The sequence below is a fragment of the Salvelinus sp. IW2-2015 genome, linkage group LG23 (assembly GCF_002910315.2).
Source record: "Salvelinus sp. IW2-2015 linkage group LG23, ASM291031v2, whole genome shotgun sequence".
In the NCBI taxonomy this organism is placed as follows: Eukaryota; Metazoa; Chordata; class Actinopteri; order Salmoniformes; family Salmonidae; genus Salvelinus; species Salvelinus sp. IW2-2015.
The window spans coordinates 35,892,973-35,920,110 of NC_036863.1; the positions used below are offsets into that span (position 1 = coordinate 35,892,973).

The 27,138-nt window shown below is 42.8% G+C and overlaps 1 protein-coding gene across 2 annotated transcripts in view; it reads left to right on the top strand.

The window, feature by feature from the left end:
* The window catches only part of kcnip1b (Kv channel interacting protein 1 b), a 50,205-nt gene extending 23,460 nt beyond the window's left edge, over window positions 1-26,745 (top strand). The window contains exons 1-8 of one of the 2 annotated variants that reach the window (XM_023969246.3): window positions 5,383-5,702; window positions 22,645-22,769; window positions 23,652-23,721; window positions 23,841-23,911; window positions 24,055-24,162; window positions 24,251-24,355; window positions 24,522-24,584; window positions 24,809-26,745. In XM_023969246.3, the coding sequence (XP_023825014.1) occupies window positions 5,642-5,702; window positions 22,645-22,769; window positions 23,652-23,721; window positions 23,841-23,911; window positions 24,055-24,162; window positions 24,251-24,355; window positions 24,522-24,584; window positions 24,809-24,856 (651 nt within the window). In that variant the 5' untranslated portion in view covers window positions 5,383-5,641 and the 3' untranslated portion in view covers window positions 24,857-26,745. Of the gene's footprint in view, window positions 1-5,382; window positions 5,703-22,644; window positions 22,770-23,651; window positions 23,722-23,840; window positions 23,912-24,054; window positions 24,163-24,250; window positions 24,356-24,521; window positions 24,585-24,808 lie in introns of those variants that run through there. The other variant, XM_023969245.2, reaches the window with a different exon arrangement.
* Window positions 26,746-27,138: the final 393 nt, after the last annotated feature.

Consider the following 27,138-nt stretch of genomic DNA (forward strand, 5'->3'; position numbering starts at 1 on the left):
CTATCTCCCTCTACTTACTTAACTTCTAACATCTACTCCCATCCCCTCTACTTCTCTTTCTCTCCCTATCCCATTTACCTCTCTTCTCTCCCCTATCCGCCCCCTATTTATTTCTCTTCTCTTCTTTCCATATCCCCTCCTTTACTTCTCTTCTCATCGCCCCTCTACTCTCTTCTCTCCCTATCCCCCTATCCCCCTCTACTTCTCTTCTCTCCCTATCCCCCTCTACTTCTCTCTCTCCATATCCCCCCTCTACTTCTCTTCTCTCCCTATCCCCCTCACTTGTCTTCTCTCCCTATCCCCCTCTACTTCTCTTCTCTCCCTATCGCCCCTCTACTTCTCTTCTCTCCTATCCCCCCTACTTCTCTTCTCTCTCTGTCCCTATCCCCCCTCTACCCTTCTCTTCTCTCCCTATCCCCCTCTACTTCTCTTCTCCTCGTCTCCCCTATCCCCCCTCTACTTCTCTCTCTCCCTATCCCCCTCTACTTCTCTTCTCTTCTTCCCTACCCCCCTCTACCTTCTCTTCTCTCCCTATCCCCCCTCTACTTTCTCTTCTCTCCCTATTCCCCCTCTACTTCTCTTCTCTCTCTCTCCCTATCCCCCCTCTACTTCTTCTTCTCTCCCTATCCCCCCTCTACTTCTCTTCTCTCCCTATCCCCCCTCTACTTCTCTTCTCTCCCATTCACCCTTACTTTCCTCTCTCTCCTCACTATCCGCCCACTACTTCTCTTCCTCCCTACTCCCACCTATTCCTCTATCTCCTTCTCTCCTCTACTCCCCCCCTACTTCTCTTCTCTCCTATCGCCCCTCTACTTCTCTTCTCTCCCTATCCCCCCGCTCTACTTCCTTTCTCTCCCTATCCCCCCTCTACTTCTCTTCTCTTCTCTCCCTATCCCCCCTCTACTTCTCTTCTCTCCCTATCCCCCCTCTACTTCTCTTCTCTCCCTATCCCCCCTCTACTTCTCTTCTCTCACTTATCCGCCCACTACTTCTCTTCTCTCCCTATCCCCCCTACTTCTCTTCCTTCTCTCCCATCCCCCTCTCTTCTCTTCTCTCCTAATCCCCCTCTTACTTCTCTTCTCTCTCTCCTATCCCCCTCTACTTCTCTTTCTCTCCCTATCACCCTCTACTTCTCTTCTTTCCCTATCGCCCCTCTACTTCTCTTCTTTCTCTCCCATATCCCCCTCTATTCTCTTCTCTCCCTATCACCCTCTACTCTCTTCTCTCCCTATCCCCCTCTACTTATTCTTCTCTCCCTATCACCCTCTACTTCTCTTCCTCCCTATCCCCCCTCTACTTCCTTTCTCTCCCTATCACCTCTACCTTCTCTTCTCTCTCAATCCCCCTCAACTTCTCTTCTCTCCCGTATCCCCCTCTACTTCTCTTCTCTCCCTATCACCCTCTACTTCTCTTTCTTCCCCTATCCCCCCTCTACTTCTCTTCTCTCCCTATACCCCCTCTACTTCTCTTCTCTCCCTATCACCCTCTACTTCTCTTCTCTCCCTATCCCCCCTCTACTTCTCTTCTCTCCCTATTCCCCCTCTCTATTCTCTTCTCTCGATCAAATCCACTCTCTGAATACCAATTGTCCCATCATCATACATAAAGCAGTTACATATATATTCCCACGGCATGTAGAACACTGAGAGTTATGCAAAACAATATTCACTACTCAAATGCTACAGAGAGCAGAGATAGGGTTGAGTAGAATCCCGCCATGTTCAGAGGAAAAGACTGTGCAGTCTCTAATAGGCCGTTCTGTGCTTCTGCAGCCAGAAATCCAACGTAATTGGACGAATCGGAATCTCAGTTTCTGAAATTGTTTGTTTTTCTATAATGAATTAGGATGTGAAGTTTTGATTTAACTTCAGGAGACTCTCTCTCTAATCTCAAACCTCTCAGTTAATGAGAGCAAACATCAGGCAAAACAAGGAACAAAAAACAAGCACTATTTATACAGACCATTAGAGACAGAGGAGGCTCCAGCTAAAGGAACTGGGCTGCCCTCCGAGACACACAAAACACAGCGTGAGTTCGTGCATGAGGTGTTTTGTGCGTATGTGCATACATGCTTACGTGCGTTACACAACTCTGTGTGGGTGGTGGGACTGTGTCTACGTTTTTACATCAAATCTGTCAGAATTCTAATTTCCATCATTATCTTTTTCTCCTGAAATGGAGAATCCACATCTCCTCTACTCATCCTCCTCGCTGGCACTACATGTTGTTCTTAGGGGAAAATACACATTGCAACAGCAAGGCAGGACACTGCCATATGTCAAAGCAATCATGCATAAAGGGAAGCAGAGGGTATTTAGAGGTCATCTTGTGGTGTGTGTGTGTGTGTGTGTGTGTGTGTGTGTGTGTGTGTGTGTGTGTTGTGTGTGTGTGTGTGTGTGTGTGTGTGTGTGTGTGTTTGGGTGTGTGTGTTGTTGTGTGTGGTGTGTGTGTGTGTGTGTGGGTGAGAAGAGAGAGAGGGGGGGGGGGGGTTTGCAAAGAAGGCACCTATTGGTCGATGGGTGAAAATAAAAAAAAGCAGACATTGAATATCCCTTTCAGCATGGTGAAGTTATTAATTACACTTTGCATGGTGTATCAATACACCCAGTCACTATAAGGATACAGGCATCCTTCCTAACTCAGTTGCCAGAGAGGAAGGAAACCGCTCAGGGATTTCACCATAAGGCCAATGGTGACTTTAAAAGAGTTACAGAGTTGAATGGATGTGATAGGAGAATACTGAGGATGGATCAACAACATTGTAGTTTCTTCACAATACTAACCTAATTGAGAGTGAAAATAAGGTAGAGTATAGCACATATTCCATAACATGCATCCTGTTTGCAATAACTTTGCAATAATAAATACTGCAAAAAATAAGAAATTAACTTCATGTCATGATTACAAAGCATTATGTTTGTGGCAAATACAACACAACACATCCCTGATTTGGGTAACACGGAGTCATTTTTTTTGCCTTGTCCTCCAGGAACATTTTGTGGGGTGAGGCTTTCAGGACTGTTGCCGACTCAGCCTTTCTTTTCCGAGGCCTCGCCTTTCTGTATCCTTGGCCTATTACCTCTGCCACTGTTAGTCATTGTAGAACTGGTACTTTAAACAAAAAGAAACAAACAAATAAACAACAACAAAAACGCATGAGCATTGGTTGAGCAAACACTTCTTTCTAATCACTCTATACGTTACTATATTTTTCAGAGAATTTGTGTTGACGTTTATTTTTTTTCTTGACAACGTTCGGAGTAAGGTCACTGGAGATCTGTGGGTGCTGGCTAGGCTGTGGGGTGGAGGTTGTGGCAGAGGTTGTGGTAGGGGTAGAGGTCATAATGGGGGTGAAGCCAACAGCTCAAACCAGACAGTTTTTTTGTGGGATACGGATGGATAATTCTGGGTGCTGCTTCATAAAGCTGTAAAACAAGTCTATGCCTGCCAACCACCTTTCTTTGCTGAATGTGTTTTGGATTCCTGTCCTCTCCGCCAGGTCAAAGGCCAGTTTCCGGACAGCCGAGGGCTCTTTTCATTTCTGGGATATGACTCACCAGGTCACATTCGAAAGAGATTGGTAACCCACCCAGATGGCTGTGGCCTGGGCTTTTGACCTGCTTGTCTCGGCAGGGCCTCAGGGTTTTGGGTTGCACATTAAAAGCATATGCAGTTAATGCCCTGCCCTATTCTGACCCCTAACAATAACCGCTATTCTGACCCTAACCTTCTAACCCTAACCCCTATTCTAACCCTATCCCCTATTCTCACCATAACCTCCTGACCCTAATCCTAACCCCTATTCTGACCCTAACACTTACCCCTATTCTGACCCTAACCTTCTGACCCTAAACCTAACCCCTATTCCTTACAATAGCCCTAACCTATTCTGACCCTAACCCTAACCCATATTCTGACAATAACCCTAACCCCTATTCTGACCCTAACCCCTATTCTGACCCTAACCCTAACACCTATTCTGACCCTAACCCTGGCCCCTATTTTAACTCTGACCCCTAACCCTAATTCTAACCCTGCTAACTGGGGGTTATCTGGCTATGCTAGCAGACATTACCCTATGCTAACTAGCTGACTAGTATTTATTTTATCTCAGATTGACTAAATTATTTTATCTCAGATTGACTAAGAAACAAATGATCAACCATAAGGGGCCATCTCACCCCATTGTGGGGGGAGGGGTCCTCTTGACCCCATCATACTAACCTAAATTACCTTTTTCTAAATGACAAAACATTTGATAAATGTACCTCAAAATCATTTAGATGGAATGACTTCAAAAATGTTGATGAAACAGAGGTAGTTTGTAATTGATCAAGACTAGTGGCAGCCAGAGGAACTGTATAATTTTTTTAGGGGGACATCTTGTGGTTTTTCTGAGAATTAAGGGACACACACACACACACACACCTCGCCCCATAGTACCGTACCACTTTTCATTTTTTCAAGCATGGTGGAGGCTGCACCATGTTATGGGTATTCTTGACATCGGCAAGGACTAGGGAGTTTTTTATCATAAAAAGAAATGGAATAGAGCTAAGCACAGGCTAAATCCTAGAGTGAAACCTGGTTCAGTCTGCTTTCCAACAGACTCTGGGAGACAAATTCACCATTCACAGGAGAATAACCTAAAACACAAGGCCAAATATACACTGGAGTTACTTATTAAGACGACATTGAATGTTCCTGAGTGGCCTAGTTACAGTTTGGACTTAAATCTGCTTGAAAATATATGGCAAGACTTGAAAATGACTGTCTAGCAATGATCAACAACCAAGTTGACAGAGCTTGAAGAATTTTCAAAAGAACATGTGCAAATATTATACAATCCWGGTGTGCAAAGCTCTTAGAGACTTAAGAAGAAAGACACACAGCTGTAATCGCTGCCAAAAGTGATTCTGACATGCCACTCAGGGGGTTGAATATTTGTTTTTCATATTTTCATTACAAATGTTAACATTTGTATTTTGTGTAGATCGTTGACAAAAAAAAATCWATGAAAACCATTTTAGTGGTGTGAATACTTTCTGATGGTACTATCTAGAGAGCTCTAATGCAGCAAGATGAGAGGCCACTTAGCTTTAGATATTCCACCCTGTCATAGAGTAGACATGGAGGGAACGTAAGAAGGAGAGAAGATGAAGTAGCATAGTGAATGTGGGTAGTAGGGATCACTCTCAGCCTGACATACTCTATATCCATACCATTCACTAGTCTGGAGATGTGAGCACAGCAACAATTACTGACACTGCATAACAACAAGGTATGAGGAGAGAGGGAGGGAAGGATGGAAGAGGGAGGTGGGGGTGAAGAGTGAAAGACAGGGAAAAAGAGAGTGGGGTGACCGAGGAGTGAATGAGAGCAGGGTGGGAGGGGCATGGAGAAGCATGAGCAGCTTGTGTGCGTTTGGGGAAGGAGAATTTGAGCAATTTCTCGTTCACTCAGAAACGACGGCAAAAGAGCAGGGGCATCACCATAGAGAGACCCAACGTGGACCAGACAGAGAAGAGACAGGAGGAGGGCAGAGGCTTATTCAGAGATATAGAGCGGGAGAAAGCCATAGAGAGAGGAGGACTGCTCAGTCCTCAGTTTGTTTGAACAGGCGGGTTTCCACGTCGACAACATGGGCGCAGTGGTGGGCACTTTGACCATGCAGACTAAGCAGAGGAGACGACCATCCAGAGGTATGTCAACTACAGTGCATTCGGAAAGTATTCAGACCCCTTGACTTTTTCCACATTTTGTTACGTTACAGCCTTATTCTAAAATGGATTAAATAAATGTTTTTCCTCATCAATCTACACACAATACCCCATAATGAGTAAGCGAAAACAGTTTTTTTGAATTTTTACAAATATATTAAATAAAACATGTAAATAACTTATTTGCATAAGTATTCAGACCCTTTGTTATGAGACTCTAAATTGAGCTCAGGTGCATCCTGTTTCCATTGATCATCWTTGAGATGTTTCTACAACTTGATTGGAGTCCACCTGTGGTAAATTCAATTCAATTGAGACATGATTTGAAAAGGCACACACCTGTCTATATAATGGTCCCACAGTTGACAGTGCATGTCAGAGCTAAAACCAAGCCATGAGGTCAAAGGAATTTTCCGAAGCGCTCCGAGACAGGATTGTGTTGATGTACAGACCTGGGGAAGGGTACCAAAAAATGTCTGCAACATTGAAGGTCCCCAAGAACACAGTGGCCTCCATCACTCTTAAATGGAAGAAGTTTGGAACCAACAAGACTCTTCCTAGAGCTGGCCGCCCAGCCAAACTGAGCAATCAGGGGAGAAGGGCCTTGGTCAGAGATGTGACCAAGAACCCAATGGTCACTCTGACAGAGCTCCAGAGTTCCTCTGTGGAGATGGGAGAACCTTCCAGAATCTCTGCAGCACTCAAGCCACTCCTCCGCTTGGAGTTTACCAAAGGCACCTAAAGAACTAAGACCATGAGAAACAAGATTCTCTATTCTGATGAAAACAAGATTGAACTCTTTGGCTTAAATGCCAAGTGTCACGTCTGGAGGAAACCTGGCACCATCCCTACGGTGAAGCATAGTGGAGGCAGCATCATGCTGTGGGGATGTTTTTCAGTGGCAAGGACTGGGAGACTAGACAGGATTGAGGGAAAGATGAACAGAGCAAACTACAGAGAGATCCTTGATGAAAACCTGTTCCAGAGCACTCATGACTGAGGCCAAGGTTCTACTTCCAACAAGACAACGACCCTAAGCACACAGCCAAGACAACACAGGAGTGGCTTCGGGACAAGTCTCTGAATGTCCTTGAGTGGACCAGCCAGAAACCGATCTCGGGAGAGACTTAAAAATAGCTGTGCAGCGACGCTCCGCATCCAACCTGACAGAGCTTGAGAGGATCCTCAGAAAAGAATGGGAGAAAAGAATGGGAGAAACTTGCATCATACCCAAGAAGACTCAAGGCTGTAATCGCTGCCAAATGTGCTTCAACAAAGTACTGAGGAAACGGTCTTGTACTTATGTAAATGTGATATTTCCAAACACTTCTAGAAACCTGTTTTTGCTTTGTCATTATGGGGTATTGTGTGTAGATTGATAACGAGAAAACAAACAATTGAATCCATTTTAGAATAAGGCTGTAACGTAACAAAATKTGGAAAAAGTCAAGGGGTCTGAATACTTTCAGAATGCACTGTACATCAATCAGACAGACCACAGAGACACCWGCGAGACAGAGAGAGACAAACTCCAAAGACAGACACATAGAAGACAATAATGATTGACAAGCAGGGACACCCTAACTGGATAGAGAACCTGAACGACACTCTCATGGTCATGACTGAATAACCATGGTCCTTAACCAGCAGCTAATGATCATGAGTTTTGCTGTGACATGTCTTAGTCTCTATGGGAACTCTAAGCTAGCATGTACAGGATAATGCTATTATTATTAGTAGTAGTAGTAGTAGTTAGCAACTTACTTCAAACTGCACAGAGAGACATAAATGGCATCCACAAGTTAATCTGACTCTGGAGAAGTAGATAAAGGGCCTCATTGCCATAATCCCCAAGTATCCCTTTAAAAGCATGAGACCTTGTGATGTTTTATTATCAACTAATAATATATTGGATCTTTCTATGTGACTTTGTTTAAATCTGATGGTCAATGATGATCGATTCAGATCATAATTCACCATAATAAGATGATAATATGACAATACAAGGGAGACATTATTGCTTAGAACAAGTCTTAGACTGCTTTATTGCAGCATTGTAGTGCACTATAGTTGTGGGCTTCAGGTCAAAGGTTGCCCTCTCTAATATGTCTGATAGCTAGATAAACAGTTAAGTCAGTAAGGTGACAAATTAAGTGCTATAGGGCTACATAAAAAGATGACATTACTGTTGATATAAAAAAAAACTATAGGAACGATGTCCACTCATACTGCCCTAATGGTTGTATWGTAACAAGTGTGGACAGGGAGAGAATTCAAGGGACAGAACAATAGAGAAAMTGAAAGAGCGAGAGTGACAAACAGAAAAAGGAGATAGAGATGGATAGCATGACTGACACATAAGTGAACGCAGAGGAGAGTGAGGAACAGTGATCAGGGGAGGACTATGTGTGTGAAATATGTGGCGTCTTTCCTGTGGTGCACATTGCATGCTGTCCCACAGGCACGGTTGAAGGATTGTTGTCATATATAAGGATGCCCTTGAGAAAGACAGGGTTCAGAATCATTGCTCCTGACTCAAAGGCCTTTTATTACAGTTGGTGTGTGTCAGAGGAGGCTGGTGGGTGGAGCTGTGGTAGGAAAGGTTCATTCCAATGGCTGGAATGGAATCAATGAAACRGAGTCCACGTGTTTGGTACCATTCCATTAATCCATTCCAGTCGTTAAGATAAGCCCGTCCTCCTATAGCTCCTCCCACCAGCCTTCTCTGGTGTGTGCGTGTGAGCATGTGCGTGTGCGTGTGCGCTTGCTTGCGTGTGCACAGATGCACATGCATGTGTTCTCAAGAGAAGCAGAGTGAAAATGTGCGTATGTGTTTTGCATGTGAGCAAGTGCATTGGCACTCAGCTCACATCTCATACCTTATCCTGTCCGTATGCTTGAAAGGCTGTTGTCATGGAGACTGCATGGTTGTGGGTGCATAAGAGGGGAATGTGAACAATACTATGTGGTGCCTGATGGATGGATTATGAAGTGATGGTACTATGATATGGAGTACACACTCCAGGGACTACTGCAATGAGTCACACTGTGTGGGATTACATGAGGTGCACCACCAGAATCATGTTAGGCMTGGCTTTCTACAAATACCTCACATGTAGAGGGTGGTTGTATACTGGAGGGATATGGATCTTTTGCCCAGATTTATTCTCAGGGTTGAAATTCTCTAAATTGTTTGTTTTCTTGTCTTAAAATGGTGCAGATGTTTAAAATGTTTTTATATTAATGGTAGATGTTAACAGAATTCAAATATACTGCACGTTCTTTTTAAATTAAAAACCAATTTGGCAATCTTAAAAATGTTAATACCAATATGAGTTATGGCTTGGGGGTGAGGGGGGCAATTCTCTATTCATACATCATCGCATTGACAATCAATGAGGAGGATTGATCTCCTTGATTAAAATCCTGCCATTAATTAAGGCTGACGTTAGTTTTAATCATGCTKCCCACAGATTAAATGCATTGATATACGCAGCAGCAGACGGCTGTTGGATTCATCTCAAAWATCACTTGGCAACTCTTGGAAAATAATTTGACCATCACTAACACATCCAATCCCCTTCAGCGGTTTGTGAGAGAAAAATCTCCTTCAAACAGCTTGTTTTTCTTCTGCAGAGGAGAGACGGCGTGTGTTTTTCTCCTGGAGAGGAGAGATGGAGCGATGAATAGACGGAGTGTGTGACGCAGAGGTTCTGACAGCAGTGTCAGATAAAGAGACATTCCACCTTGGGGATCTAAAACTACTTAACTCAGTACTACCTCCTTCACCGCTCTCTAAACAGCCATGTCAGAACAGGTGCTGATGAATTTTCMTTGGATGAGAAACCATTAACTAATTAAGTACTAACCTCAGACATTTTCTCTGACTGTCCGATTTGCCCACTGGCCTAGGTCCCTTCTGGACCTGGCTGTGACTCATGGGAGATGTCTCCTAATTGTGACTGACTGCTTAAAAACCTATTTCCACAGAGGATGTATTTGGTTCTGATCATCATGGGACTGAGTCACAGGAATTGTTGTCTTTCAGATAATTGGGTTTGTTTTGCAGTGATATGTGGTATTGAAGCTCTGTCCGAAGGCTGTTGTGCATAAGTAATCAGACTGTGGCTGTGTATTATAAAAGTATTGAGGCCGTTAGTATTGAGAGGCCTGGTTTGTCTTTGTATCCAGGCTGAGCAGAATGAGGGTATGTCCCTCAACGTCGTGCTGAGTTTTGTTTCATGGGGTTCTCTTTTTTTTACTCCAATTTAAATGAGGTATGTGTCTAAATCTTGCACCCGCTTCTCCTTATCCCTCTCCCTGTGCCCTCCAGACATAATCTCGATTCCTTTACTCTTCTCTGCCTCCATGTGTTTGTTTGTGTTCTCTTCTCGCTCACTCTCTTTCACTTTCTCTCACTCTTTCTTCTTCTCCTTTTCTCTTCATCACTTCAGCCTGCTCCCTTTTCACACATTCACTGTATCCTACCACCCACTATCTCCTACCCGCATTTCATCCTCTATATCATTCCCACCTTATCTATCTCCCCTCTTTCCCTAGCTCTTTGTTGAGTACTCTATAGCAGCGATGGGCAACTTTGATGGGTGTGTGGGCCACAAGAAATCTGAACCCATCATGAGGGGCTGCAGTGGCTTGGGGGTTTGTGTACGGACATCCATACCCACACATGCAATCATAGCCTGCTCTAGCCTTTCGGGGGAACGAAGTGAGAAAAAAAATACGTTTTGGAGATAATCTCCTGAAATTCCACACATTTTGCCATGGGGTAGAGAGAAATGTTTCCAAGTTTTTTATATATCAGTCGGTAATTCGACCATGATTACTACACGTTTAGATAGCTGGCTAGACTAACTTACTAATAAAAAAAGTTTAGCTGATAAGGGCTAATTGAGTAACTGTCATAACAAGAGAAAAACTGTAATTAACAGATGTTATTCGGGTTTTCTCTGTGCTCTTCTTCATGATTACTGGTTGTGTGTGTGTGTGTGGGAGAGAGAGAGAGAGAGAGAGAAGAGAGAGAGAGAGAGAGAGAGAGAGAAGAGAGAAGAGAGAGGAGAGAGAGAAGAGAGAGAGAAGAGAGAGAGAGAGAGAGACGAGAGAGACGAGAGAGAGAAGAGAGAGAGGAGAAGAGAGAGAGAGAGAGAGAGAGAGAGAGAGAGAGAGAAAGAAGAGAGAGAGAGAGAGAGAGAGAGAGAGAGAGAGAGAGAGAGAGAAGAGAGAGGAGAGAGAGAGAGAGAGAGAGGAGAGAGAGGAGAGAGAGAAGAGAGAGAGAGAGAGAGAAGAGAGAGAGAGAGAGAAGAGAGATGTACAGTACCAGTCCAAAGTTTGGACACACCTGCCCATTCAAGGATTTTTCTTAATTTTTACTATTTTCTACATTGTAGATGTCACGACTTCCGCCAAAGTCGGTCCCTCTCCTTGTTTGGGCGGCGTTCGGCGTCGACGTCATCGTTCTTCTAGCCACCCCCGCTCCACCTTTCATTTTCCATTTGTTTTGTCTTGTTTTCCCGCACACCCGGTTCACATTCCCTCATCAGACTAAATGTATATTACCTCTGTTTCCCCATGTCTGTGTGTGGAATTATTCTTTGTGTAGGGTGTTACGCTACAGGCTGGCTTGCGCTAGGTTTGTTTCTAACCTAGGTTTTGTTTGTTTTGTTTAATCCAGTTCATGTTACCCGCTGGTTGTGCTTTGTCTGCCTCGCCTGTGCTTTGGGCCAGGGTGTATATTAAAGTTCTCCTGTTATCACCCATCTCTGCTCTCCTGCGCCTGACTTCCCGGCAACCAGTACTCACCTCGTTACAGTAGAATAATAGTGAAGACATCAAAACTATGAAAGAACACATATGGAATATGTAGTAACCAAAACGTGTAATACATATCAAAATATATTTAATATTTGAGATTCTTCAAAGTAGTCCACCCTTTGCCTTGATGACAGCTTTGCACACTCTTGGCATTCTCTCAACCAGCTTCACCTGGAATGCTTTTCCAACAATCTTGAAGGAGTTCCACGTATGTTGAGCACTTGTTGGCTGCTTTTCCGTCCAACTCAACCCAAACCATCTCAATTGGGTTGAGGTGGGGTTATTGTGGAGGCCAGGTCATCTGATGCAGCACTCCATCACTCTCCTTCTTGGTCAACTAGCCCTTACACAGCCTATAGGTGCGTTGCGTCATTGTCCTGTTGAAAAACAATTGATAGTCCCACTAAGTGCAAACCAGATGGGATGGCGTATTGCTGCAGAATGCTGTGGTAGCCATGCTGGTTAAGTCTGCCTTGAATTCTCAATAAATCACTGACAGTGTCACCAGCAAAGCACCCCCACACCATCACACCTCCTCCATGCTTCACGGTGGGAACCACACATGCAGAGATCATMCGTTCACCTACTCTGAACCTCACAAAGACACGGTGGTTGGAACCAAAAATCTCACATTTGGACTCATCAGACCAAAGGACAGATTTCCACCAGACTAGTGTCCTTTGCTCGTGTTTCTTGGCCCAAGCCAGTCTCTTCTTCTTACTGGTGTCCTTTAGTAGTGGTTTCTTTGCAGCAATTCGACCAGTTCTCTGCTGCCAATGACTGGAACGAATTGCAAAAATCACTGAAGCTAGAGTCTTAGATCTCCCTCTCTAATTTTATGCATCAGCTGTCAGAGAAACTTACCGATCACTGTACCTGTACACAGCCAATCTGTAAATAGCACACCCAACTACCTCATCCCCATGTTATTACTTACACTCTTGCTCTTTTGCACCCCAGTATCTCTACTTGCACATCATCTATTTTTCATCATCGAGAAAAATAGACCCTAGCCTGAAGAAGTTCTGATGGCCTTGAGATAGAAGCTTTTTTTCAGTCTCTCGGTATCAGCTTTGATGCACCTGTACTGACCTCGCCTTCTGGATGATAGYGGGGTGAACAGGCAGTGGCTCGGGTGGTTGTTGTCATGAATGATCTTTTCGGCCTTCCTGTGACATCGGGTGCTGTAGGTGTCCTGGAGGGCAGGTAGTTTGTCCCTGGTGATGCGTTGTGCAGACCGCACTACCCTCTGGAGAGCCTTGCGGTTGAGGGCGGTGCAGTTGCCGTACCAGGCGGTAATACTCGCGGTAAAACTCGCTGCCTCTCCTACTCCATTTCACAACCTTTGAGACGCCAACACGGCAGAGAGTTCTGAGACGCCTGCCCTGGTCTGTCTCTCCCATTCTTGTACAGGTGCCCTCGCCACTTTCTCTCTCTCTCCCCGGACCTTCTCTCGCCTACATCATACGCATACATCGCTGACTTTTTATTGATCAGMGGTTGAACTATTTGATTAGTAACTTTTAGGGCATTTAACAAACATGATGCTGTTGTTCATTTTGCTGGTGTCTACCCTTGGCTTTTACAATGTTGGCGATACYTTTAGAGCCCGTTGCACTGTGAATGAGGAAATATATGATTGTTTCTCCCTCGAGTATTGTGAGAAACCCCACKCTTGCTCCGGAAATGCACATGAGAACTATGCACATTTCTCCCGAACAATATGGGAGAAATGGGACTCTTGCTCTTACATGTCAGRACTGTTCTCTTGGTACKTAACCATGTCTCTGGACTTCACACATCTCCTGAAATATGTGGCGTTAAAGACTCTGGTGACTCTGGATTCTCRTTCAACTGCTGTCTGTAACTCCAAATGTTGTAACCCTCGATCTAGACTTGCCATTATCTTGCTGCTTCTATTGTCTGGAAATGTCCAGTCTAATCCAGGTCCTGACATTCTTACCCCTGCCGAATTAAGTAGTCAGAGTGGCCTGAAGTTTTTGCATATAAATGTAAGAAGTCTTCTGCCGAAGCTTGATTTTGTGAATATATGGATAAAAACTGCCGACCCTGATGTATTTATGCTTTCTGAAACCTGGCTTAAAAAATCTATTACTGACAAAAATATTGGCATAAATGGTTACAATGTGTTTCGTACAGATCGTAAATCTAAGGGTGGTGGTGTTGCTGTATAYGTAAAAGACAAGTTCTCTGTGGTCGTTCTGACTTCTGTTACTAAACCTAAGCAATTTGAATATCTGTCTCTGAACCTAAACCTTGGCTTATCTTTAAATATTGTTGTATCTGGTTGTTATAGACCTCCATCTGCTACTGTTGGCTCTCTGGATTGTATTTTCAAATTGTTATCACAGAATGTCAATTCTGAGTTTGTCCTGATGGGTGATCTGAATCAAGACTGGCTAACATCTAGCTCTGATCAACTCAAAATTCTATGCAATACCTACAATCTCACTCAGATTGTCAACAGTGTAACGAGGTTGAATATAAAATATCCTCTGAAATCCTCTTTGATTGATTTGATCTTAACCAATACTCCCCATCGTTTTAATGCTTCTGGTATTTTTGCAAATGACATAAGTGATCACTGTGCTATTGCCTGTGTGAGAGATGGTAAAATTCCTAAGAAATCTCCACGTGTTATTACGAAAAGAAACTGGAAGCGGTTTGATATTCAAGTTTTTTTTACATGATGTATCTAGCATTGAAGTTAGAATAGAATGGAATGAATCCCTGATGTTGAACTAGCCTTTTCTTACTTCCACAACATATTCCAGGATGTATGCAATAGGCATGCCCCTTAAAAAAAATCAGGATTAAGGGCAGAGAGAACCCTTGGTTTACTAAGGTGACAAAAATCATTGAGGAACGAAATGCTATGTGGGCTAAAGCAAGAGGACTGGTTTTGGCAGATGATTGGATGGCTTTTAAACATCTTCGCAAATATGGGTGTGGCTATGATCCGTAAATTGAAAGCAGACCACTACCTGAAATCTACTTTCACAAATTTAAATTCATCCATCCAAATTTTGGCAAGTAGTGAAAGGTTTGGAATGCAAAAAGTATACACAGCTTCCCAAACAATTGTTGGTCGATACACAGATTGTAAATGAGAGAACCTCCATTCTGAAAGCCTTGAATAACGCATTTTTTTAGATGCAGGCAGTTTATTTGAAAAGGTCAAAGGTATAATTGGAGCCCCCTATGAGGTCATTTTGCAGGGCTCTGGCAGTGCTTCTCCTTGCACAAAGGCGGAGGTAGCGGTCCTGCTGCTGGTTGTTGCCCTCCTACGGCCTCCTCCACGTCTCCTGATGTACTGGCCTGTCTCCTGGTAGCGCCTCCATGCTCTGGACACTACGCTGACAGACACAGCAAACCTTCTTGCCACAGCTCGCATTGATTGGCTATCCTGGATGAGCTGCACGTACCTGAGCCACTTGTGTGGGTTGTAGACTCTGTCTCATGCTACCACTAGAGTGAAAGCACCCCAAGCATTCAAAAGTGACCAAAACATCAGCCAGGAAGCATAGGAACTGAGAAGTGGTCTGTGGTCACCACCTAGCAGAACCACTCCTTTATTGGGGGTGTCTTGCTAATTGCCTATAATTTCCACCTGTTGTCTATTCCATTTGCACAACAGCATGTGAAATGTATTGTCAATCAGTGTTGCTTCCTAAGTGGACAGTTTGATTTCACAGAAGTGTGATTGACTTGGAGTTACATTGTGTTGTTTAAGTGTTCCCTTTATTTTTTTGAGCAGTGTATATATGCAGGCCTCAGCCACTACCCTGAGAGCACTTGATTCAGTGTATCATCCAGTCCTCAGGTTCATTACAAATCAGAAACGTCTAACACATCATTGTGATCTCTACAGCGCTGTTGGCTGGTCGTCATTGACCTTGCGTAGGCTGAAACACTGGTATACACTGATTTATAAGGCCATATTGGGTAAAATGCCATTTTATCTCTGTTCTTTTTTAGTCAGGTCAGTAAATAAATATCAATTACGGTCCCATTCTGATTTGCTTCTAACAGTACCAAAATTTTGAACAGGACATGGTAGAAATAGTTTTAGTTWCTTAGCTCCGTGGTCCTGGAATTCTGTCAAGAACATTTTAAAATGTGATGATCTAGTTTCGCTGGTGGAGTTTAAACACTTGATCGATGTATATGTCATAGAAGAGTGTAATTGTTTTTAGGCCAGCTGTTTTTGTCAAGAAGTTTGTGATTTTAATGTACAATGTTTTTGTTGTACTGTATGTGTGTTTATAGTTTTGTTTAATGTTGTGTTAGTGTATGTATATTGTTTTGTCTGAAATGTTGTTCCCTCTGCTGCTATTGGACCAGGTCTCTCTTGGAAAAGAGATGTTATCTCAATGAGAAAAAACCTGTATAAAGGTCAAATAAACAAATCATCTGCACATCTATCACTCCAGTGCTAATGCTAAATTGTAATTATTTTGCATCTATGGCATATTTATTTATTTTAAAAAATATATATTTTTTTTAAATCTATGTACAGTGTGTGCAATGTAGAAGAGTAGGGAGGTAGACAATAAATATGCCATAGATGCAAAATATTTACAATTTAGCATTAGCACTGGAGTGATAGATGTGCAGATGATTTGCAATATGTACATTTGTTCGTGTAACTCGGTGTTGTTGTTTTTGTCCCACTGCTTTGCTTTATCTTGGCCAGGTCGCAGTTGTACATGAGAACTTGTTCTCAACTGGCCTACCTGATTAAATAAAGGTGAAATTAAATTAAAATAAATGAAGGCCTGATTCACGCAGTCTCCTCTGAACAGTTGATGTTAAACTCTGTGAAGCATTTATTTGGGCTGCAATTTCTGAGGCTGGTAACTCTAATGAACTTATCCTCTGCAGCAGAGGTTACTCTGGGTCTTCCTTTCCTGTGGTGGTCCTCATGAGAGCCAATTCCATCATAGAGCTTGATGGTTTTTCCGACTGCACTTGAAGAAACGTTCAAAGTTCTTCACATTTTCCGGATTGACCTTCATGTCTTAAAGTAATGATGGACTGTCGTTTCTCTTTGCTTGTTTGAACAGTTGTTGACATAATATGGACTTGGTATTTTACCAAATAGGGGTATCTTCAGTATACCACCCCTACCTTGTCACAACACAACTGATTGGCTCAAATGCATTAAGAAGGAAAGAAATTACACAAATTAACTTTTAACAAGGCACACCTGTTAATTGAAAAGCATTCCAGGTGACTAACTCATGAAGCTGGTTGACAGAATGCCAAGAGTGTGCAAAGCTGTAATCAAGGCAAAGGGTGCCTACTTTGAAGAATCTCAACTATAAAATATATTTTGATTTGTTTAACACTTTTTTGGTTACTACATGATTCCATATGTGTTATTTCATAGTTTTGATGTCTTCACTATTATTCTACAATTTAGAAAATAGTAAAAAGAAAGAAAATCCCTGGAATGAGTAAGTGTGTCCAAACTGTCGRCTGGTGCTGTATGTGAGTAATTATCTGCAGAAAGGGCTTTCTGAGATGAATGTATGTTGCACAGTTTTATGGTATGAACCCTGTCAGTATCCATAATGTAAACATACTCAGTCAGGTCGACTGTTGTTTGATCACCATAAACGCACAGAACAACAAGCCACCACATACGCATTCAGTGAAGCTCTCCTTACCAGTATTTGTTTATGTGGGTGGGGGGTTGTGGATGTGCGTTGCTGATTTATATGTTTATGTTTTATTTTTATTGAACCTTTATTTAACCAGGCATGTGCATCTTTTTAATTTATGTATTCAATTAGTGCCTGTGTTCAAACCATGTTGCATGTGTCGGCCTCCATGACAACAAGAAATGTCTAAAACGTCGGACATTGCGACACTGATTGAGGGAGAGATTGGTGAGAGGGATTGAAGGATTGAGAAAGTGTATCGACCAAGAAGTCAAGTGGAAATGAAAACAAGTAGAGTAGTAGAATAACGCATTTGGGAAGAGAGGTGGACCAGGATAGGGGAGAAGATTTTTGCCGTCTTTAAGAATTTGCCCATTTCACAGTAATCACAGTAAATTAACTTCACATTGTGAGTGTGTGATAAAGATACATCTCGTAGTTAGTGAGGAATGAGTGTCTTTGTGAGAGTCTCTGGGTGAGTGTGTGAAGTCTGTCTCCTGTCTAACCTGTATGTTTCATCATCTCATCCTCTACAATCCAGATGATCATAAACCTGGAGGCTGTCCTCTTCATCTGCATGATCAGTGTTGGTACTGATACTTGATCTGAATTGACTGACATAATTTAAATCAGTTCAAGGATGGAATCAAATTAAACCATGTCCACCTGATACAGTAATGAGCAGAGGACCTAACCCTCTAATAACCAAAACACCATTTGTGAAGTTGATCAAATGTAAGGATTGCGTGGAGGATCCAAAAAAAAGAACACAATTCAATATAAGCTGTACTGCACAAAGGGATTCAACTGATAAAGAAAAGCCTATCCAGCAAGTGTGTTCGGGATGGTGGTGATTACACAGTGTGCTAAGGGACCTATTACCATGGAGATGCCAGCAGGAGCTAGGCACTCAGGATCAGCTGATTCAGCTGTAAGGGGATTGAAGCTTTGGGCAGATTCTGTTGGAATGATGTATTATACCAATGAGGTACAGACAGACAAGAACACTCAATGTGATGTAGTAAGATCTGTGAAGTGTGGCTCATTAGGAGTTACAGGTGGGATTTGATCAGTACATCAGTCAGTCAGTCTCTTCAATCTGAATGATGGGGGGCTCAGTGTCTCCCTCTGTGAATTAAAATGTCAAATGTAATTACCACCTCCCACTTCCTCTGCAACAGTCCCTTCTTCATTTGAATGTCCCTCCCTTGCACCCTTTCTCAAAGCCTCAGTGATGCTAACACAGTTACTGCTGGACCTGCAGGGTAGGGTGTGTGTGCGTGTGAGGTTTGAATATTTTCCAGGTATTTTACAAATGTTCCATCCCAAGGATAAATCACTTTTCTCCCAGGTAACCCAGTGTTTCCCGCCAAAACCCGGAAGTGTCATGTAAAAGCATTATAAAGCATAGGCCTATGTCTGGATTTGTTTGGAGATTTGATCAAAAAATCAAGCCTGATGCTACCTGAGCCTGATGAGCCCTATATTAAAGACATTTAATGAGCCCAAGCTCAAAAAAGGCCAAAAGATTYGGGGCTTTTGATATATGATGTAGGCTACTTATCAGGAATCAAGGTAAGACCCAAATGCAGACTGTGTGAAGTAACAATGTTTATTGTAACCACAGGGACAGGCAAACGACAGGTCAAGGCAGGCAGGGGTCGATAATCCAGAGCAGAGGCCAAGGTACAGGACGGCAGGCAGGCCCAGGGTCAGAGACAGTCAGTAGTCAGGCGGGCGGGTACAGGGTCAGGACAGGCAAAGGTCAAAAACCAGGAGGACGAGAAAAAGAGAGAGTACGGAAAAACAGGAGCTGAGACAAACCGCTGGTAGGCTTGAACAAACAAGTCGAACTGGCAACAGACAGACAGAAAACACAGGTAATAATACACAGGGGATAATGGGGAAGATGGGCAACACCTGGAGGGTGGTAGAGACAAGCACAAGGACAGGTGAAACAGATCAGGGCGTGACACTACTCCACATTACGCACGACAGAAAAACATTAAAAGCCCATAGATATAACTAGCTATATGATCTCTTGGGTAAAGAAATGAAACTAGCTCCAGTAGGCTAATATTTTTGACAGTATTACTGAATTGCATTGTATTATACTGTATTATATGGACTGGAATTAGGCACATCTTCAAACCATGATAAAGTCGATAGAGAACATACGATTCTGGTGCAGCACGTGCGGCCTACAAAGTTACAAGGATAGGCGAGCAAATTTGAATTTTGAAATATAATAGGGCCTATTTGTGTAATTAGTAGGCTGATGCATATACACACACCTTTCATAATATTTCCCCTAATGTTATTAGACTACCTCCTCTTTCTCTATTGTTGCTTCATTCCTTCCTCGCTTTCAACAGTTAAATTAAATACGTTTAGTTGTCCTTGTCTTGATCATTCTCATGACATCGTTGAATAATATAAAACTAGAATTAGATGCAGAAGGCTTTCACTTCTCTTCACGAAGATTGAATGGTTACGGGTCTGAATAAATAACTGCTATAGCCTACCACCATCGCACGTTCGCTCTTCTTTCAAACTACCCGTGAGTTCTATTGGCTGCTGTATTTAACATTCAGCAAACAAGAAACTTGCATCCAGTCTATTGGTATTAGAAATGCTAAGAAAAATGATGTCCAGAAAGCTATTCTAGTATAGCTTTTCCTGCATGGGACTCCAAGATCTAAGGAGTGTTTTTAAGGAGTGAGGTCAGCGGAGCACAGGTGTGTGCGTATTGCGCAAGAAACAGGGGACATATTATTATGCTAAACCCATAATTAATTAGCTAAATATACAGTAAGGCTAATACTGCATTGAATGTATTACCTGAAAGAGGTAGGCTAGGRCATCTATACAGTGCCTGTATTCAGACCCCTTGACTTTTTCCACATTTTGTTATTTTACAGCCTTATTCTAAAATGGATTCAATTGTTTTTTTCCTCATCAATCACAACACAATACCCCATAATGACAAAGCAAAAAACAGGTTTTTATAAATGTTGGTTAATTTATCAAAAATATCACATTTACATAAGTATTCAGACCCTTTACTCAGGACTTTGTTGAAGCACCTTTGGAAGGGATAACAGCCTAGAGTCTTCTTGGGTATGACGCTACAAGCTTGGCACACCTGAATTTGGGGAGTTTCTCCCATTCTTTTCTGCAGATCCTCTCAAGCTCTGTCAGGTTGTATAGGAAGCGTTGATGCACAGCTATTTTCAGCTCTCCAGAGAGGTTTGATTGGGTTCAAGTCTGGGCTCTGGTTGGGCCACTCAAGGACATTCAGAGACTTGTCCCGAAGTAACTCATCACATCACACCATGCTTGACCATAGGAATGGTGGCAGGTTTCCTGACGGTTGGCATTCAGGCCAAACAATCAAGCGGGCTGTCATGTGCCTTTTACTGAGGAGTGGCTTCCGTCTGGCCACTCTACCATAAAGGCCTGATTGGTGGGTGCTGCAGAGATGGTTGCCCTTCTGGAAGGTTCTCCCATCTCCACAGAGGAACTCTAGAGCTCTGTCAGAGTGACCATCGGGTTCTTGGTCACCTCCCTCACCAAGGYCCTACTCCTCCGATTGCTCAGTTTGGCTGGCCGGTGTGCCTTTCCAAATCAAGTCCAATCAAGTTGTAGAAACATCTCAATGATGATCAATGGAAACAGGATGCAACTGAGCTTAATTTTGAATCTCATAGCAAAGGGTCTGAATATTTATGTAAATAAGGTGTTTTTTTAATTACATTTGCTAAAATATTTAAAAAACAGTTTTCGCTTTGTCATTATGGGGTATTGTCTGTAGATTGCTGAGTTTTTTATTTTATTAAGGCTGTAACGTAACAAAATTTGGAAAAAGTCAACGGGTCTGAATACTTTCCGAAGGCAATGAATATAGGGCTATACATCAATCTAGAACAGGATTATGTATTTTGGGGTTCATGGAGAGAGACAAAGACTGCGAGAGAGTGCCTGAGCCCTGATTTAAACCAATGATATTCGATTGATAGGCTGTTTTTAACTCTGCAGCTGCAATTAAAAAATATATATCTTTACMATGAAAAAATAAGGTGACTCCTGAAAGCCAAATGGAGATGGATAAATTTGACACGCATTCAGTCTTTATATTACTGTAGCAYAGACTATGCTGCAGCAAATGTAGGCCTACCTGTCCAATAAAAAAAAGTTACTATGATGAGATAGATGATAGGTCTACATGCATTGTGAACTGCGCTCCATACTGAGATGGTCTGTCTGTCCCCACACTGAGCAATGATGATTCATCATGCAGTGGCCGTAGAGAAGCCAGATTTAGACATTGCATATAATTTAACAGTTCCAATTCACGCCATGCTGTTCATATAAATAATTTATTATAATTGACCTGTTTCTCACGGGTATTTATCCTGATAAAAGGGAGTGGTTTTGGGTGGTAAATCCCGGTAAATTCTGCTCATAGATTATGCATGTATGAACTACACTATGRCACACACACACTATGTGTGTGTGCGCCTGCGTGTGTGCCTGCGTGTGTGCCTGCGTGTGTCTGCTTGCATGTGTGATGGGGTGATGATCGACTCCATTCAAGATATGCAAGAGTCTGTGTTTTGAAATAGCGACGTGTATTTGTGTGTTTTAGTTCTGAGAGGAGCACATCTGTGCATGTTTCCTAGTCTCCTCCAGTGGGCCAGAGGCTGTCCCTCCCCCGCCCCCTCCTGAGAGGACGCCAGTTCATCACATCATTACCCAACATTCATCTCTCTCTGGCACCCAAAGCACCAAGTTGCCATCCGTAAAGTTCCCCAAGTCCATAATGGGGAGACCAATGTCATAACTCTAATCCTCCCTCCCTCCCTCCCATCTCTTCCTCCATACAGTCTCCTCTCTTCTGAAACCTTCTCCCCTGCCTCATTTCTGTATTCTTCCTCTCCCAACATCATACTCCCCTTTTCCTCCTCTCATATTGAACTCCTCTTCTGTTTGTTTAACTTGCCATGCCTCATCCTCCTCCATTACACCCCTCTCTCTCTGCTCTCACAATCTTCTCTAGAATTCTTCTGTAGGCTTCTCTTAACTTTCCATATGTTTCGCTGTCTGACTCTCTCACCACCAAAACAAAGACTCGAGACGGGGTAACTTTAAAGCTTATTCTTTCTGGCAACATTGATATGATGTACTGTGAAATAAACTGTGATGTCTGTGATGTTTAAATTATGATGCATCTGTGACATTTCACGCTGGTTTATTTACATAAACACACAATTAATATCTATCTCCCTCCCTCACTCGCTCCCTCCCTCACATACTCCCTCATTCCATCCCTCCCTCACATACTCCCTCATTCCCTCCCTCCCTCACATACTCCCTCATTCCCTCCCTCCTGCCCTCTCTCTCTCTAGACAAGATTGATGATGAGTTGGAGATGACCATGGTGTGTCACAGGCCAGAGGGTCTGGAGCAGTTGGAGGCCCAGACCAACTTCACCAAGAGAGAGCTACAGATCCTCTACCGAGGCTTCAAGAATGTACGCACCTCATCCTCCCTCCTCCCTTCCACTGTCTGTCTATCTTCATCTTCTTTTCCTCTCTCTCTCTCCCTGTCTTTCCTCCGCTATCTCTCTCCCTGTCTTTCCTCCGCTATTGCTCTCCCTGTCTTTCCTCTGCTATCTCTCTCCCTGTCTTTCCTCCGCTATCTCTCTCCCTGTCTTTCCTCCGCTACCGTTCTCCCTGTCTTTCCTCCGCTATCTCTCTCCCTGTTTTTCCTGCGCTATCGCTCTCATGTCTTTCCTCCGCTATCTCTCACCCTCTCTTTCCTCCGCTATCTCTCTCCCTGTTTTTCTCGCTATCTCTCTCCCTGTCTTTCCTCCGCTATCTCTCTCCGTCTTTCCTCTGCTTTTCGCTCTCCGTGTTTTTCCTCCGCTATCTCTCTCCCTGCCACTCTTAAGTATACATTCCTGCCTATGTTGCCTCTCTTCTTTACAAGTGTTAATGTCAAAGCACTCTTATCTCTTACTCCGATAAGTAAATGCATTCAGCCTCGTGCCTTCATCACTTCATATGCTGCTAATCAGTTTGTACAGGCCTGCAGCTAGAGGAACTAAGCCTGTCATACACCATAACAACAATTAAATGCTGCGTTACCCATATACACCCAATGGGAAAATATATGTAAACATATATTCTCTACACACAAAGATGCTCAAACACCCACCGACCCATTGACACACCCCCACATACAAGTTATATACACATTTCTAGTTAATTAGCTGTTAGATTTGATTGACATGTTAACTCTGTAACCAAGGGTGGTGCCATTTGAGTGTAAATGATTGGTTGATCTGGCCGTACACCAGAAGAAGCTGCATTATTTCGTTGTTTGAAGTAATGTTTTCACATGGTTTCCACAGGAGTGCCCGAGTGGAGTGGTGAATGAAGAAACATTTAAACACATCTACGCCCAGTTCTTCCCTCACGGAGGTACAGTAAACCAGACACCTCTCATTTAGATACATAACATGCCCTGTCTTGTTTACGACTCATTTACAAGCACTCTGGGATAAAAACAAATCTCATGCCTGTATCTGGTTGTGTTGCAGATGCCAGCACTTACGCTCATTATCTCTTCAATGCGTTTGACACGACAAGCAATGGATCCATCAAGTTTGAAGTACAAACCACACACCACCACTATCACTCAGAGAATGCTTTAAATAAAACATGTCTTTATCTTATTTGTACTAGTGCTATCACTCAGTCCGAACTCAGTCTTTTTTCACTTGAATCTCTCTCCCTATGTGGTGACTCACTCAGGAGTTTGTAATGGGACTGTCTACACTGCTGCGGGGCACTCTGAGAGACAAGCTGGAGTGGACTTTTCATCTGTATGACATCAACAACGATGGCTACATTAACAGAGAGGTCTGTGTGTTTATTTACATGTCAGTCATATTGAAAGATTTACATATGACGTACTTATTAATACAGTGTTTGTATTTCTGTGTTAAAGGAGATGACTGAGATTGTGAGGGCCATTTACGACATGATGGGGAAATATACCTACCCTGCACTCAAGGGAGATGTCCCTAAGCAGCATGTGGATGCTTTTTTCCAGGTGACTTTACCCGACATCATACAGTACAATGTAATACCAAAATAGAWTCTTACTGCAGAACGTTATGAAACCCTTAGGTGTGCGCAACAGTTTAGACCACATAATAACAATTTCATACATATTGAAAAAATTTGGTACAATTCTCTCACCTCTTCCCTCCCCACAGAAAATGGATAAAAACAAAAATGGAGTTGTGACTTTAGAGGAATTCATTGTCGCATGCCAGGAGGTATGTATAGTACAGGCGTATGTTTATACATTCGATATTGATGTCGGTGTCTATGTAAGATGCTATCCCTATTTAATGATATGCTTTGAGTTCCATCATTCCCCCCCCTATGGCTTACATAAGAGAACCCTCTGTCTGGCTTATTGTGAAATGGGGACATCCTGTGGTAAAACAAATGATTTGCAACATTCTGTCATACCGTCTTTCTCCTCTTCTCCCCTCAGGATGAAATGATGATGAGATCCATGCAGCTCTTCGAAAATGTGATGTAAAAAGGGAGCTGGTGGAAGGAAGGAGAGAGACAGTTAAAAAAACGAGAGAGAATTCTGTGTGTGTGCTTCAGTCCGTGCGTTCCTGTGCGTACGTCCGCGCACGCGTGTTTGTTTATCTGTGTGTGTCTGTCAGATTGGATGAATGTGTATGTATGTCTATCTCTCTCATCCTCTCATCTAACTTGTCAGCGTCCATGTGTTTGCCAAATACTGTCTCTGCCTGGCTCCATGCTGTTGTATGGATCAGAGGAAGCCAGAACCACCMAAATGACCAGCTGAGAGCAACAAGCTCTCACAGTCTCACTGCAGAATTRGACATTCATCCACGTTCTCAAAACGTCAAATTTCGAAGTGTTTTTGTTTGCTCATGCTGCTCTGTATCGTTCCATTTCTCCAAACATCAAATTTAGAAGTTAAGGGTTAAGTTTAGGCACTCATTCTGAATGGTTAAGGTAAGRGTTAAGGTTTGGGATAGGGTTTAAAATTAAAAATGTAAAACCAATATCCAAGACTGTGATCAAACACGCAACCTTCTGATCCAGAGTCACGGGATTACCCAASCCTACTTGATGGTAATAGCGCTCCCTGTTGCCCCTAGCGGCCAGTTTTGAAGGCATTTCCTAACGTCCTCACGTCAAATTTCGACGTCAATCTTGAACGACCTGGCTGCTGAGAGACCCCTGGACTTGATTGTCATATTGCTGAGCCCGGGAGCATGCAGATGAATTATCTGGATAATGCTTTCTGCCTTTTTATGTGACATGAAGGTTTGTAAATCAGATGATCATACAACACAGACTGAAGTGTGAAACAGCTGAGAAGACTCAAACCTATTAAGCTGCTCCCCGCTTAATATGTGGAAACCCTACCTCCGGAAACTACACTGGGCTACTTTGGGTTCTTTTGACTTTGTTCTTTTTGCCAAAATAGATGCATGCTTGACCCAGAGGGATCCCTTCCTCCCTACCATAGAAATAGAATCGTGATTCTACTCTATGCGCCCGACCATCCATGTGCTTGACCAGGACATGGACCTTTAATAACCTCTTGACCTCTGTATTTAACTCATGCGTCCAGTGAATGATTTATGGACCAATATGATCTACTTATCTACTTATTTATTAACGTGTTTATGCTGTAAAATATGAGGTTGTCCGAATGTATTATTTGTTGGGTTTAAGTGTCATATGTCGTGTCTGTTTTACTATTGTCGTGGTGACCTCCGTACCTCTGTGTTGGCTTTGCTGTCGCTCTCCCGTCTATTCCTGTAGTTGTCTGTCTGTCCCTGACGGATGCCTGTTATAATGTGTGCTTACAAATACACCCAATAGACTTGGTTTATGACTATGATGATACATAATCTTGTATGTTGGCTGGATCTATCTAATGATGGGAAATGACCATCTGCGTAATGCAATGTGAATGGTGTGACTTATCTGTTGAAGTGTACATTTACAGTATATATGTGTCTAAACCCATTGAGGAAAACAGAAATGTGAACTAAGTATTATTATGGAGAGAGGGAATGTGTCAGTAAAACAAAGGTATGGAGAGACACTGAGACACAGTAGTTAGCTAAAAAAAAGCCACCACTCAAAGCCACCACTCTTCTAATGTCGAACAATTATTATTTTTCTTCAAGGAATTACTCATTTGTGTTGACTTTGTCAGTTCCTCCTCAGTGTGCAAGATGGTAAATATATTGAATTAGTTTAGCTCCGGGTTTCAAAGGGGCAAAACAATATGAATAGAAAATGTAAGCAACAGGTGCACCTCATACAAAACTATCTCAGACTGGGACCGATGGAAAGATTTAGATTGGAGAGAGTTTCAGCTTTCATGTTATGTTGTACAGTGCAAATGCTATCAATAAAATGTTTTAGAGAATATGTTGTGTTCTCCGTGTGGTGGTGTGGTGTGGTGTGTGTGTGTGGTGTGTGTGTGTGTGGTGTGTGTGTGTGTGTGTGTGTGTGTGTGTGTTGAGAGAGAGAGAGGAGAGAAAGGGGGATCTCTGAATCAAATAAAATATTAAGATAATCAATGATTGTATATATTAATAAATACGCCTCTTTGCGTCAAAAGCTGTGATGAAAGGACTAGACCAATAAAAATCTTCCCGCATTCTAGAAAGAAGATGTGGTTGGAACAACCTTCCTGAGTTCCAGGAGTGCCCAGTGGGGATTAAGGGGGTTGAAATAGAAGGAATCAGGGCTGTCCAGCAGCGCTCTTATGTGGAGGCAGTGCAGATAGTTGAAGGAGTGAGTGGAAATTAGGAAGAAATG